We start from the raw sequence: 14462 nt of genomic DNA, 5'->3' as shown, positions 1-14462 counted from the left end.
TGAGACACCGGTCACTGCTGCAGCAGGTTAATGAAGTGCCCTGCATTTTGCTTTAATTCATGTTATAAAGCTCAAACTGCAGCTTCCAGCTGTTCTCCCACTGCATGCTGAAGAAGCTTTTGAAATTATTTGGTCCTTGAGAAACCCACATATTTATAGATTGGAATCATTATTGTCCTTCTATTGTGGTTGTTTTTAACACTGAAGTTGTCTGTCAGTCTTTGGGAATTTTCTGTCACTCTACCAAACTATTAAAGATGTCCATGTAAATGAGAACAACAAGTCGACTATGTAATGAAGATACAGAGTGTGCTGTCTGCATGCAGTGCATTACTAGTGCCACTTTTCCCTCCCAGTTTGGTTTTATTTTTTTTTCTTAAAGCTACAAGTAACTTTACAGAATGAATGATAGCCCACGTTTATGGAGGTTTGTCTCTTAAGTTTATCTGTGTACAAATTCAACATATTTTGTAAAGAAATGCAGTTTCTGCCTAGCTTTCCTCTTATTCCTTTAATTTTTTATGTTATGCAATATGAAAAGTTCTCTGGAAGAAGTAGTAAACAAGCAAAATTTTTATTGCTTAAGCTTTGAATCCCCCATTTATCTAACTGATGTAGCCTGGATATTTACTGATACAGCATGTCGTGATAGACAAATTATCCTTATGTGCTTCTAGGCATCCCCAGCAATCTATAATAGCAAGTTCTCTAGTGACAGCAAGCTAGAAACAGTGTGTGTGCAGGGAAAGCTATCTGGTTACAGAAATAAATTCTGCTTCCCCAGAATAGCATGATGCTATTTCAGTCTTTAAATCATTTAATTTAAATAGTTCCTGCCTTGAATTGTTAACACTCTCCACATTAATGTCTTGGGTTTTTTAAACCTTGCCATGCAGACTTCTAATGAATATGTATATATATATCCTCCCCTCTGGCTATGTAGTTAGACACTAGAAAGCTTGCAGTAGTCTATAAAGAAAGCCTTGGAAATTAAGTAATTCTGTTATTAGGCTAATTTTTGTAGCACATAATCTAGATTTGTCCTCTTTTTATGGCTTAGCCCTCTCTTCCTTTATAAAAAGAAGAGGAAAGAGGTGCACTCTCCTGGCTAAGCTGCATGGACAGGAAAAGAAAATCCAGCTGTGTTAGTGAAGCCATGTCATTCTCTGTTGGATTTTTCCTTTTCAGTCTCCCATAGCCCTCTATGCCTTTTTTCCCTTTGTTGGTACTTGCTGACTCCATTAATGGTGAATACAGGGAAAGCTGTTTTGGAGGGGAACCTGAACAGCCAGTGCTTATTCTCTAAAAACAAACTATGTTCAAACCAGTTTGTCATCACAGAATTAGGATTTCACGTTTCCCTACTTCTCTCCTAATTGCTCTATTGTATCAGTTGTTCCAAGTCTAATTTTGTGGCTTCCTTTGAAGTGTGGAGCAGGGGGATTGTTTTTGTTTCATGGAAGTTGCTGGGATATGGGATAGGCTGCTGGCCATTCCTATAGAACAGTTTGGTGCAGTTGGACAGTGCAGATTTGGGTGGAAGTCTTTATGAAACAGGCTAGTGTGCTCAAAAATGTGCCCAGAAATCTGCCCAAGCACAAGCTGTGCAACAGTAAATAGCAAGAGTAACTAATTGTGCTTTGAGAAGAGGAGGCAAAAAATCTTTTGACCTGTAGCTGCCATGTCCAGCTGCCTTCTTAGTTCTAAGCCCCCAGAGGAAAAATAAACCAGATGCAGGATCTTTTTAGCTGCTCACTCTTCCTACTCTTTGCATGGACAGTTGTGTGCCCTGGAGATGAGCAGGGAGGGGCTGGGGGAGGAGGTGAACTGGACTGGTCCTGCTGCTGGTCTGCTTGGGGACTCAGCCTAACAACTAGAAAAGCTTGCTGTGCAGCAATATTCAGTTACCTTCCTGTGATATCTGCATCTAGCAGAACTTATAAATCTAATTTGTCTCTTAATTTAGTATGAGGCGTTCAGTCTTTCAATTTGCATGCTGTGCTAATCACTCAAAACTCAGCTCTGCCACAGTCAGTCTATTGTGTGCTCTCTAGTGTAGTATATGTTGCCTGTTTGCTCATTAAAGAATCAAGAGAGTATTTTGTGGAATTCTTATCAAGTCTCCAAGGTAGAATATGCAGGAAGGGTGGCCAGTTTAAGTGTTGCTAATCATTCAGTTGAGAAAATCCAGAGAAATCTGAAACCACTAGTATGAAAAAGTTATTCAATCCAGTAAGAATGAAATTTAATTAATATTCACAATATATTACACCTTCAACTTAAAGAGTTCATTAGAACCTTGGTTTTGGCTGGTTACTGAATAGGCTTTGAATTTCTGAGTTATATTTTTAAATCACAAAAGAATTCGTAATACCCTTATCATAAAGGATCTTAGCATATCAGCTCTTCTCAGAGAAGTTAATAATTAATATCAAATCTGTAAGAGGAAGTGGTTTGTAGTTCAAAATAAATTATAGAAGAAGTTGACACAGAAATCTCCCTTGGCAAACCTTGCGTATTTATTGAATCTCTGTGGAAATAGAGCCTGATGAGAAGGGAATCCAGACTTTCCTTCCTTGCATTTAGTCATGTTTTCCTCCATCTTTTGAGAAGGTTGAACTATTTAGCTTCTTTCCTCACCACAAATAGGAGGCATTAGATTTGCTGACAAGGATGATACAGTTTAAAGTTTAAAATGAGACTTCTTAGACACATCAAACCAAAGAAAAGCTAATAAATTTGTAATAAATTCTATCTTGATTACCCAAGAATATTCTTCGTTTGAGACTTTAATTCAACCTTCTATATTTACACGTGACTTGCTTGCAGTCACTCTTGCATATTCCTAGTACTTGCTTTGGTGTATTAAGTATTTCCAATGAGTTCAATAAAAATTTTTTTAAGCTTGATTCAGAACTTGAGTCTGAGAGTGTCATATTCTGGGATCACTACAAACAAGTGTAGTTGGGTATATTTGCAAAGCACCTTTTATAGTTGTCCTAAAAGGAAATATACCTTCTCTGTTGGTGGTTTGGTTTGATTTTTTTTATACCCCCACCAAGAAGACAAGTTTCTTCCTAAATTTTATTGGTATTGCAAAACAAGCTGTGTAACAGGAAATCATTTTCCCAGTAAATATTGCTAATCTTTCCTTGTCCTTGTAGTCTTTCTCATCTAAAAAGAAAAGGTAAAATGTTGGATTTATTTTCTTCTCTTGTACAACCTTTATTTTAACAATGTTGCATCTGTGGGTGGGCTTTCAACAAAAAAAATTCAATATTTTTAACATATCTATTGTCATCAGGATTTTTGTGTGAGAGGGTGATTTAAAATACTATTCATTTGAAAATTTCAGCTGCTTTGTTTGTGCTGATCTAATTGTTGTAACCATGGAAACTGGAGGGGTAATGCCAGGCAGCTGCCTGGTTCTCTTCTGAAGTGCTATTGAAGATTGGCAGTACAAAACTTCACAGGCCAGTTCCCAGTCTGCAGGCTCGGGATATTGGAGATTTTCTGTAAGATTATGGAAAAGACACGGGGAATCTTCTGAAGTAGTTTCTGGTTTCATATCTCCCTGTAGACTGTTACTTTGCAAATTAAAAATTGGGGCCGATGGCCTCAAAGGCATGATGCTGTAAAACCCCTTGGAGAGCTGGGGTAGCAAGGGGCAGAGAGGAGGGACTGCTGGCACAGGAAGAGCAGTGGCAGCCTCAGGAAAGGAAAATAGGTAACACTTGGGGGATTGTTGCCTGTTATTCATTCAGTTGCTGATGGAAACTTTCCCATTGGTGTAACAGAGCAACATCAAACAGTTCAACTGCATGGATCTGAAAGTCCTGTGCAAAAATATCCTCCCTTGCTGGCACGGGGCCAGGGGCATTTCTGATGGGAGGCATTTTGTGGCACTGTCATAAAGCTCGTGTATTCATTATAACTTCATGGCAGTTTTTCAGCACAAATAAGTAAACTGTTACATTTTAGAATATTATCAGGGATACTCCATAGTGGAATTCTGCATTACAGGGCAGTTCTTCCAGGAGGGTCTGGATGCAGCTGTAACACAGGCATGGTTTTATTCACGAGCAGTCCTAGCTGAGTCTGTGTTACCAGCCTTCCATGAAGGGCTCCTCTCAAGGAAGATCTAAAGTAGAGCCCTCTGCTGCATTGACAGCAACCTTTTTCTATCCCAGAAGTGTGAAGGTTCTGAGGGCCAAACTTTGTAAGGCTTGTATTGGTTTTTCTTTGATGCTTTGATTGATCAAAACTATGTAGATTTCAGTGGAATTTTTGAATGCTGAAGTGTGCTTTGTATAATTTTGTATTATATTATTATTATATTATTTGTATTTTATATTGAAAATGATTTGTCAGTGAGACAGTATGAAGAGTTTCCTTTATGTACAAAGTTGCTTTTTAGCAATCTACAATTGATTAAAATTTTTCTGGTAGGAAGCTCTGAGTAAATTAAACTTACTGCCCTACTAGATCCCTGACTGAGATGAAAACAAAATGTGTCACATTTTGACAGGGAAATGAACACAGGAATTGTTTTTCTAAAGGTCCAGTAGAATTTGAAGCTCTGTTTCTGTAACTATGAAAGTCCTATATGCATAGGATACAAATAATTCCCTGTGCAATAACTGTGTCAGTTATGAACAACAAATGAAAGAAGTCTTAAGTCCTGCAGTGACATCTTTGTAGGGTTTTTTGCTTCCCTGTCTTACACTGAGCCTACTTTTAGTGGAGGCCTTTGCACCAATGGCAGCATCCCCTGCAAAGCTCTTTACAGCCTAAGGCTGGGGATGGAGTTTTGGCTTTTGGTTGAAGCCTACAAGAGTGTTTGCAGCACAGACTTGCTAAGTCTCACCTGTGGTTAATCTACAGCATAACCTGCTTATGAGTGCAGTGAAAAGGGAAAGATTCTTACATTATGCCAAAGCAGTAATTTTTCTTCATGGAGATGGCATTCCATCTTCTGCAAGAGTTATTATAAAATGTTAGTGTTGAAACTAGTGGCTGTAGTCTGCAATGCCAGGTAGCAGTTTGGTGAAAAAATGCAGTTTAATAAAGATACAGCTTTGAGGGTGGGCTAGACAAGGGTTTGTGCCAGCTCAGGTGAGAATTACTTTGGTCATGTGACATGGGTGCCACTAACAAAAGTTGCAGGTATTTAGGTTGTGTCTGTTCCTGTCCCTGTAGGAAGCCAAATGTTTTCATATCAGCTAAGTCAGGTAACTAATTCTTTATTTGTCCTTGTCCTCCCTTTTCTCTCTTACAAAACGACTTGGCATCTTGAAGCCTTGCATTGCAAGGAACCACAAAATATTTTTTGAAGGGTTAATTTCTGTCATGGAGGTTGGTTCAGAGCTGTGTTCCAGTCTGACAGGTCATTTAGATACAAAGGAAATCATAATGTATCATGATGGACTAAAAGAGATAGCTGACATCCCATAGATAAATATTTACTTCTCCTTTGTACATTTTCGGGTAGATTACATTAAAATTAATAAACTGCTGCTGTCTTTTAAGGTTTATCCTTTTCTCTATGCAAATTGCACTGTCGTTAGGGCAGTGACACTGCAATCTGTGTGAGGGGGATGTGTCAATTTGCCACATAACATCTCCTCCAGCTGCCTCTTAACCTCTAGCATTTATATTCTGTAATGGACAATGTATTTTTGCATGACAAGTAAAGTGTTCTGAAATAAACGCATTTAGAGCAAATCAGAGTCAGCTCCAATACAGGAGTTGAAATTGTAATCAGGTAACGATTTTTTTTTTAGTCAATTTAGGCAATGAGATATTTAATATAAAAGCTTCGAGATACAAATGAGTTCTCATGAGCCCACTATTAACCTGCTCTAAGGTAATGAATACTCCAGTACTGGGAAGCAGACAGTGTTAAGGTTAAAAAAATAAATATCCAGAAGCAGTAAATTCATCTTGTCACTTGAGGCTTGACCCAAAGCTCATGTGAATCATGGAACAGAAGCAGAGGCTGACAGGACTGAATCCAAAAACCTGCATTGTGAAGAAATCTTAATTTTAGAAGAGTTAGTGAACTTTCTCTGTTTCTTTTGGCCAATGCCATCAAAAGACAGGAAGGACAACATGACAATGCCTGCATGATAAGGGGATTTCAGAAACAACTTCAAAGAGAAATGAGATCCAAATACTATTCCATGTTTGCATGTTCTCATATCTCATTATCAATATTTCTGATTATAGGTACAGTTTTCTGACAAAGATAACTTTCAAGGCTAGGGTCTTACAAAGTATTTGCATTTTTAAAATATATATATATATAATTATTCAAATAATTTTGGTTTATATGTGGCATGAAAAGTATGAGCAGAAAATATACACCAGGAGGGACTGTAGCCTCCCTAAGCACAGTATTTGAACAGGTGCCTTCCTACTCATCCATGAGAGGCACAGGAACCTGCCAGGGTTGTGGGGCAAAAGTCCTGTGCAGTTTTCCTGTAAAACATCTGTGCTTTGAAGAGAGAGATCATTTATTGCAGCTACAGATACAAAGTATTTGTGCTGGGGGCCAGTTACTCAGCAGTTGCTTCTTGCTGGGAGAAGAAAAGCTAACCATTCACTGCAGCAGAGATCAGAAAATCAGGCTGCCAAGTGAGAGTCGCCATTTTACTGTCATTTTGAAGGATTCTTGTGGATACAATAATTTATCCTTTCCAGCATCACATCAGTGATTTGTGTACAGTCTTTTGGGAATATTTTTGACGTTACTGCCTTGGGTGAAGTAAAATCAGGCATGGGAGAATGCCTGATTCTCTTTGGAGAATTACTAAAGTTGTTTTTCTGATGGTGGTGTATTTTTTCTTGTTTTAACCCAAAGTGCTAAAAATAGTGTGTGTGTGGGGGAAACAAACCAAAACTCCTTTTTCTCAAGTGCCAGTTATATCATGTTATGCAAGATTTGGATATACTAGCTGACACAAACCAGGTCTTTCTGTTTACTTTTTCAGATGCAAATAAATTTCTTACTACAGAATGAGCATGCTAGTCTTCAGTACTTTTATCTGGGCTAAGAGAAGCTTTAACACTATTTGTTATGTGTTTGTAATGCTTCATAAACAAATAATGCATAATTCATCTCCTTGAATGACCACAGTGATGCTGAGATTAATTTATGAACCTAAACTCAAACATTTATTGTAGACCATTCACAGGAGAATTGAAAGTTTGTACCATGCTCCTGAAACATGTTGATTTTTCGAATAGTTTTGCAACAGCTGTGGATTCATTAGTTTTGTGATGGGACCTTTGAGATGAAAATCACTAGTTTTAGTAAATCCTCTATTTTGTCTCTCTCTAGAATACAAATACAATTGCTCTGTTAGTGACTCACTGATTCATTTCTTTTTTCAGAAAACCTTCATTCTATCTGCCCAGTGTAAATCCTCATTACTGATGTTTTGTATGGTTCTCATTAGACTGGTTAATTTTAACGTTGTTCTTGAAATCTGAATAAATCCCACAGAACTTGTACTGTGCTATAATTTATTTCAGCAGAAACTGTACTGTTGATAGGAAAAGAAGCACTTGCATTTAAAGCCCTGAGGTCCCCAGTACTGCAGAGGAAACAACATAGCGGGGAAGGACATTTGTTGCCAAAGAAAAGCATTTTGGATTTAGTTAGCTAGCTCAGTCTGGAGGCATGGCATGAAGGCTTAAAGGAATTCTTTTTTACATTGTTAAAGGCAGTTTTGTTTCTTCTTACTTGCTGTGCTTTTATGCCCTCCTAGCCAGCAGTGTTAGATACCTTCAAGTAGATGAGAATCTCTGTTAACGTTTTCTTTCTAGTTTGTTTTTATGACTTATAATCATTTATAGAATAGATGCATGAACACTGCAGGTTAAGAGAATGTGCTAAAAAAGACAATCTTCTCTAAGCATATTATTGTTTCCTTTATAAATTTTGCAGCATAATTTATCCTCGGGAAATTCAAGTTCAACTGTGTAGCATACCTAACTAAATACGCTGTGCCTGTCCCTGGGAAACAGATAAATTTTGGGTTTGCTTGCCCTGAAGTCAGATTAGTCATCTATGAGAGTGTGAAGTGCAGCCAGGTGACTCAGACACCAGCAATACCAGTAATTTCACGTTTACTGGCCTGGCTCATTGACAGCCCTGTTGCTGCACTGATACAGGAGCCTTCAATAAGCAGACCAAGAGCTTGAGATGCTTGTATTCAGTACCAGTCCAGTTCAAGGAGGAATTAGATTATATGTTTTAGTTTCTGGAATACAATCCAGAGGGACATACATGCATTATTATTCTTCAGTGATGTGGTAGAAAGTGGGTTTTGGGGGTATTTTCATCAATTATTTTCTCATGAGTTACTTTTTAGTAAATTGTGTGTTTCCTACCAGAATGGAGTGATATGCAAGTTTTAGGTCTGTGGTCATGTACAGATGTAAACCAACACAAGGTCCTCTCTTCCTACGTGCACTTGAGCCTGAGTGGATTTCTTGATGTGCCAAGGCATAGAACCTCTATACCCCTTTCTTTTGGTAGTTTCACTAATGTGAAAATTAAGTAAGAAACAGTTCCTACATAACTTTTCTTTTCTGTGTATGATGTCACCCTTTCCCCCTGTCTGTTTGACCTCAACTTCTTTCCTAGAAACACCAGCTGTGGCATTCTGAAAAGGCTGTCTAAGCTTCATGGCACTTGCCCATAGGGACAAGGCTCAGGTGGGATTAATCCTGTCTGGCACTAGCAGGAACCATTGTTCCAAATAACATCTCTTTTGTCTCAGAAGGTTGTTATTTTAGGAAATAAGAGACAAGATTTTTTACTTGACCTGAAAAAAGCAGCAGTTACCCTATGTGTATTTAAGTGAAGAGGGGAGTCATTTAGTTCCTTTTCCCCTTTCCTTGTCAGAAACATGCACTGTTAGAGAATTCTTACACAAGGAGCCATTGCAAGCCTTTTAGGGAATTCTGTCTGATTCAGGAAAGACCCACCACATGTAGGTTTTACATTCCTTATATCTGGTGTTTCTGCATTTGTTTTTGTTCCAGTTCCTGCCAATGTGCAGAAGGAAAAGCATGCTCAGGTGGAGAAAACCCATTTATTGTTCCTGATGTCAGAGTGCTGCATAGGCAAGTGAAAAGAATACAACTTCCTTATTCCACTCCCACAAAACAAACACCCACAAAAACACAAGACCACAACACCAAGGGGAAATTCTTTAAGTTCTCTCTAGTTCAGACCCCGCTGTGTTTCCTTCTTACCTTCTCCCCATATTCACACACATACAACCCATGACTTGTAATCGAGGTGACAGGAGCAGGAGTAGGTATGGACAGTGTGTAACCCTGTGACAGGAGCAGGAGTAGGTATGGACAGTGTGCAATCCTGCATGTTTCCTTTAGGCTCTCAGCAGTGTTTTACAACACTGTTTCATTTTGTGTTTATGGCAGAGCATAGATTTTCTTGCTTATTTAATTTTCTCTTCCCATGCTGCAAGCCTTAGTTCATTAGCTTAAAAGACCGTCACGCTTCTGGAGAAGAGAATATGTCTGGCAGGGGTTTTGTGGATAGTAATTATCTAAAAATTCAATCAAGTCGTTCTCTTGATTGATTTCTGGGATGAAATATAGAGGCTTCAGTGGAATTAATTGTATCCCAGTATTTTTATAATTTATGTTTTAAGCATTAGACTGCCCCACCACTCCCACTTCCTTTGGTACCATTTATTTTTTTCCTCTTACAAACTAGCATACAAAGTATCTTCAAGGTATATGCTGTGACTATGTCATTGGGTTTTTTTCATTAAATATGTCTTTCAGTGATATTAGTACTGCATTTTTACAGAAGGACAATTTTCAATCTTAAAAATGCCATTGGTAAAGCAGGTAGACTTTCCTGAAAACCGCAGGAGGTACATAAATATAGAATGAAGCTGATTGTGAACGATGACCATTTCTTGAGGAATTTATTTTCATGGCATGAACTCCGTGTGCAAGATTTAAGAAAGTATTTTAAATAGCAGTGAAAACAAAAAATAGGAGACCTAAATTCCAAAAGAAGAATGATGACTTTGACGTTAGCTCAGCTAGTTAGACCACAGTGCTAATTACACCAAGGTGCTGGGTTTGATCCCTGTATGGGCCATTCACTTAAGAGTTGATCCTTGTGGACTCTGATCCTTGTGGGTCCCTTCCAACTCAGAATATTCTGTGACTTCTCTGTGATATTATCATATTAACCCTAACGTTGCTGTCATCAGACACTGCTTGCTGATAGACCTTGATGACAAAACATTATTCAGAAAAATGCCCCATGAGTGTTGTGACAGCACCACGTTTGGATTGATCCAACAAAAACCTGTTCAAATCAGGATCTCCTCCTATGTTTTCTGCTATGGTGCATTCACAAGTAATGAAAAGGATTTCCCAGAGATTTATTTATTATTAACCTGGTTGTCTATTTTTTTCTGTTTCTTTTCTGTGTGAGTTGCACAAACTGATCTGTAAGCCAAGGAAGGCTGAAAAGTCATATGGAGGGAAGCAACAAAGCAAACAGCAAAAATGCCAAGAAAGCCTTGAACTGCATGTGTCAACTTCTTACCTTCTGAATTCTGCCGAGGACTAGAGCAGTTTGAAATGTCTGATGTGCTGTGAACATGACACCTATTAACTGTCACAGTAACCCACGGTGTGAAGACAATGGTTTTGACAAATCTGAAGGTGACTGAGTTTGAGGGTGAAGAGGGGGGGTGGGCTTATGTGTCTTTACACCAGGAGTTGTCACTGCAAGTTGGTATTTCCCCTCTTTCTAATGGCAGAGGAAAAAGGGATTTTTGTTTTCTGTGATTTGCTCAGCTGAAATAGTTTGGTCTTCTTCTCAAGAGCATCTGATAGAGGAACCTAGGAAAAAAAAAACTGCTTTTACTCAATAGTTAAACTTTAACCTTTTTCAATTATTGTTTTCCCATTGTTTTAATGGATCCTACTTCCCCTTGAAAGCAGAATGTTTTTTCAAGTTTTGGAGCACTGTGAAGGTGTGTAATAAGGAAGTGAATGGTGTGAACCAACACTGAACCCTTTGGGTCTTATTTCTTTAATGGCTGGAGAAACTATTGCCAGCAGCTCCTGTCAGTACACAGGGCACTGTATTGATTGTTGAACCTGCAGTTATTAATTTGCAACCCCCAATACATCTCTTTCCTTGCCTTTTTGAGGCAGAATGTTTTCAAAGAAATTAGGACCAAGTTTATTAAATACTATACTTGACCTATGGCTGTTTAAAAACCATCTGGTTTACCTTCTATTTTCTGCTGCCCTCTTTATTCTCATAAAAGCTTATCTTCCCTCTGTGATTTCAAACATTGTATAATGTAGAAAATTGTTTAGTAGAAATTGTTGTTTCTATTCCAATCATCTCATCTTATAAAACTATAATTTTATAGGCAAGCTATGTGAGAGCCATTTGTGTCAAGCTCCTGTCTTGTTCCTACTTCATCAAGAGAAAAATTAATGGTATTGTCCTTCCAGACTCAAGAACCTTTTTCAGAGAATGTGGACTGCTGAATTTTGGTATCTTCATCTTCTAATCTATCCTTATTTTGTATCCTCACAATTTCATAAACTATGTTTTCAAGGCTATAAAGGAAAACAAGAATAGCTTGCATGGATTTTCATTCCAAGTTTGAATAAGGAAAAGTAGTGACTGGCATTTTCATTCATTTGCAGTTATAAAGGTCAGCCCAAGATCAGCAAATCCAAGGCTTACAAGTAACTGAGGTATTAATAGAGTAAGAGCAAAAGAGAAGTAGCAAGAAGTGTTAAGAATTAAAGTGCATTAACATTTTAAATTACAAGCAATTGACATCAATATGGCAACAACTGATTCACAGACGAGCTGGCACTGGTCATCATTAATTAGGAGGTCAAAAGTTGCCACTAAAGTCAACAGGAGTCTCTTTGCATGTCACTTAAAGTATTTTTATTGACAGGTTTTTTTACAAGCATTTGCTTTTTATTATTTTCACCAAAATAAAGCATATTGCATACAGTATTTTCACACATTTAGGAGATAAATAAGTGGATTTTGAATTTTTTAATGCAACGATAGCATATGTAATAGAAACTTATTTCTTCATTGATGTTAATTTTAAATACAGCTTGTTTGCCCTTTTTTTTAATACAAACTTTTATCTTGTTACCATACATTTCCCTTGTTAACTTGCAGATGTTTAAACTACAGTTGGGAAACTGCAATGATATGTATTGCTAGAGATAAAAAGTTGCTCTATTAGGATGAAACCTGTATATCAAGTTACCAATTGGTAAATTAAAAAAAAAACACCTTAAAAGAATGCTGTCAATTTAACTGATTTGAATGAATAACAGCTCTTTAACCTTCAGCTACAATTCGTGTGTAAAATAGTAAGAAAATAATCCAATGTTTGTATTTCCATACTGACTGGTATGCATGTTAATTTTCTGAATTTCATTTAGAATTTACAATAAACTTGTTTGTAATTATAAATAAATAGAGGTATAAAGACAAAAACTGCTTTTCTTTTGAAGTGAACCAGCTACATTAAGTGCATAATTTAAGATCATAAATACATTCTTATTGAACTTCATCAATTATCATCACACTAACTTCCTGTGCTCAGTCACATGCTGCATAGTTGAGAAAGAAAAAAATTAGGTGGCACTTGGTATCTTTAATGGCACTTCTTTCAGCAAAGGATAATATGCATTTGTATTGCTAGCCAGGGTTACTCTTCAAAACAGTATTTTAATATATGCTTGAAAAATACATAGAACACTAAGTAAAGCAACAAATCCTTTTTGTGTTTCAAAGCTTCAGCTGATGGTACAGGGATCATCATTGCTTGGTTTCACTTCCCCTTCCAGCAATAAGGTGATCACAGCTTTACTCAAGTAGCTGCACGTTCCCTTCTTCCCCAGTGGGCTGGTGTTGTAGAAAGCAGTCATGTCATTCTGCAGGACAGGGAGAAGATGCTGCCATTAGTGCTGACTGTGGAAAGCAGCCAAACACAGGGTTACAAGAGGAACAGCACAAATATGGCAGAAACACAAATGTGTTTTTTTGGAGTCTAAAGCTACAAAACAATTCTGCTCAATTTTCAGAAATCTCCCATTACACTTACCTTAGCGTGTGCAGAACAGATTACTAAGATTTACTGCATCTGCTTCTTCATTGAGTTTTCCAGGACTATACAGATACCACCTTCTTAATATTTTTTTTTAAATGCCACAGGTGTCAGAGAACAACTGCTCTCCTCAAACATGCAGCTGGATGCTGACTGTGGGACCTCACTGTGCTGCCACAGTACAAGTGTGAGCCAGAGCCTTGGGGGTACATGGAGATACAACCCTGACTGAAGATTTATTCAGGAGGAAAAAAGTCCAAGATCCAAACCACAGGTATCACATGAACTAACTCATTAATCAGTTCACCAAAATAGGTGTCCTTCACTCAACACCTGTTTTTCACAGCTAATGATGTTAAAACATCTGCTTATTCTCAAATTATATATTAGCTGCTATATAAAGGCTCAACACCTTAATTTGGGAAACTGGTTACTTTTATTAAATCAAGGGCAGAGACTGTGTGGTGCAAATATTAGACTGCTGAAGTTTTAAGGTGTGTTTGAAATTACTGGAGTAAATACTTTTGACATTTATTACATGTTAACAGGGAACTAGGAAGTATCAAAATATTTGCAAGTCGGTTTTATGGAAGACCACAGTTCAGTCAAATTAGGAGTTTTTAGCAGTGTTTTTTAGGAAACTTTGAGACAGAACATCATAAGAACAATCCTAAATAGGATACAGTTAGCTACCAGCAGGCATACACCTGGGAATATGGAGAGGCAGATTCCAGAAAATTTACATGTAAGGAGCTGGAATTTACAACAACAACCTTAAACATACTATTCACAACTATAAATAGGGATGTCTTTCTAAGAGTCAAAAAGGCATCATTCTAAGTAGATCTGGCCTTGGGAAAAAAATCCACCTCTTCAATGGAAGCTAGGGCAGCACCAGTAAAAACTGGAATTTGCATGGAATCTTTCTTTGTTTATAGCTATTGGGGATTTGCAGATTGTCACAAGAAGTCAGAGATCCAGTGTGGAGCTGGCACTTAATAGCCTTTTGTGTGGATTATGTGTGATTTTGTTACTGCCACAGAGTCATTACCCTCCAAAATGGGCCAAAAGAATTGTAAGTTCAAGAAAATTGTGTTCTTGTGTAAGCAAAGGTACTATGCAAAGCGACATGTTGCTGAGGCTGGATATGTGGCTTGCTTTCAAACCTTATTACAAAAAACTAGTGGCAAAAGAGTGAACACTGAACCATTTGAAAGAATTCCTAAGGAGCATATCCTTCCTCATCTTTTAAAGGAGCTAAATTCAGCAAGAGGAAGTGCTGTTGCATGTCAATGT

At 37.7% G+C, this 14462-nt stretch overlaps 1 protein-coding gene across 6 annotated transcripts in view; it reads right to left on the bottom strand.

Moving 5' to 3' along the window:
• Nucleotides 1–12338: 12338 nt before the first annotated feature.
• PHKB (phosphorylase kinase regulatory subunit beta) overlaps nt 12339–14462 on the bottom strand; it is a 65284-nt gene continuing 63160 nt past the window's right edge. For all 6 annotated transcript variants that reach the window (XM_025896353.2, XM_018084765.3, XM_018084744.3 and 3 more), the window contains one exon: nt 12339–12993. In XM_025896353.2, the coding sequence (XP_025752138.1) occupies nt 12856–12993 (138 nt within the window). In that variant the 3' untranslated portion in view covers nt 12339–12855. The remainder of the gene's footprint in view (nt 12994–14462) is intronic.

Source organism: Manacus vitellinus, unplaced genomic scaffold (genome assembly GCF_001715985.3).
Source record: "Manacus vitellinus isolate BGI_N305 unplaced genomic scaffold, ASM171598v3 scaffold_10_pilon, whole genome shotgun sequence".
Classification (NCBI taxonomy): Eukaryota; Metazoa; Chordata; class Aves; order Passeriformes; family Pipridae; genus Manacus; species Manacus vitellinus.
Note: the sequence above shows the minus strand (reverse complement) of the source record. Positions and strands in the feature narration are given on the sequence as shown.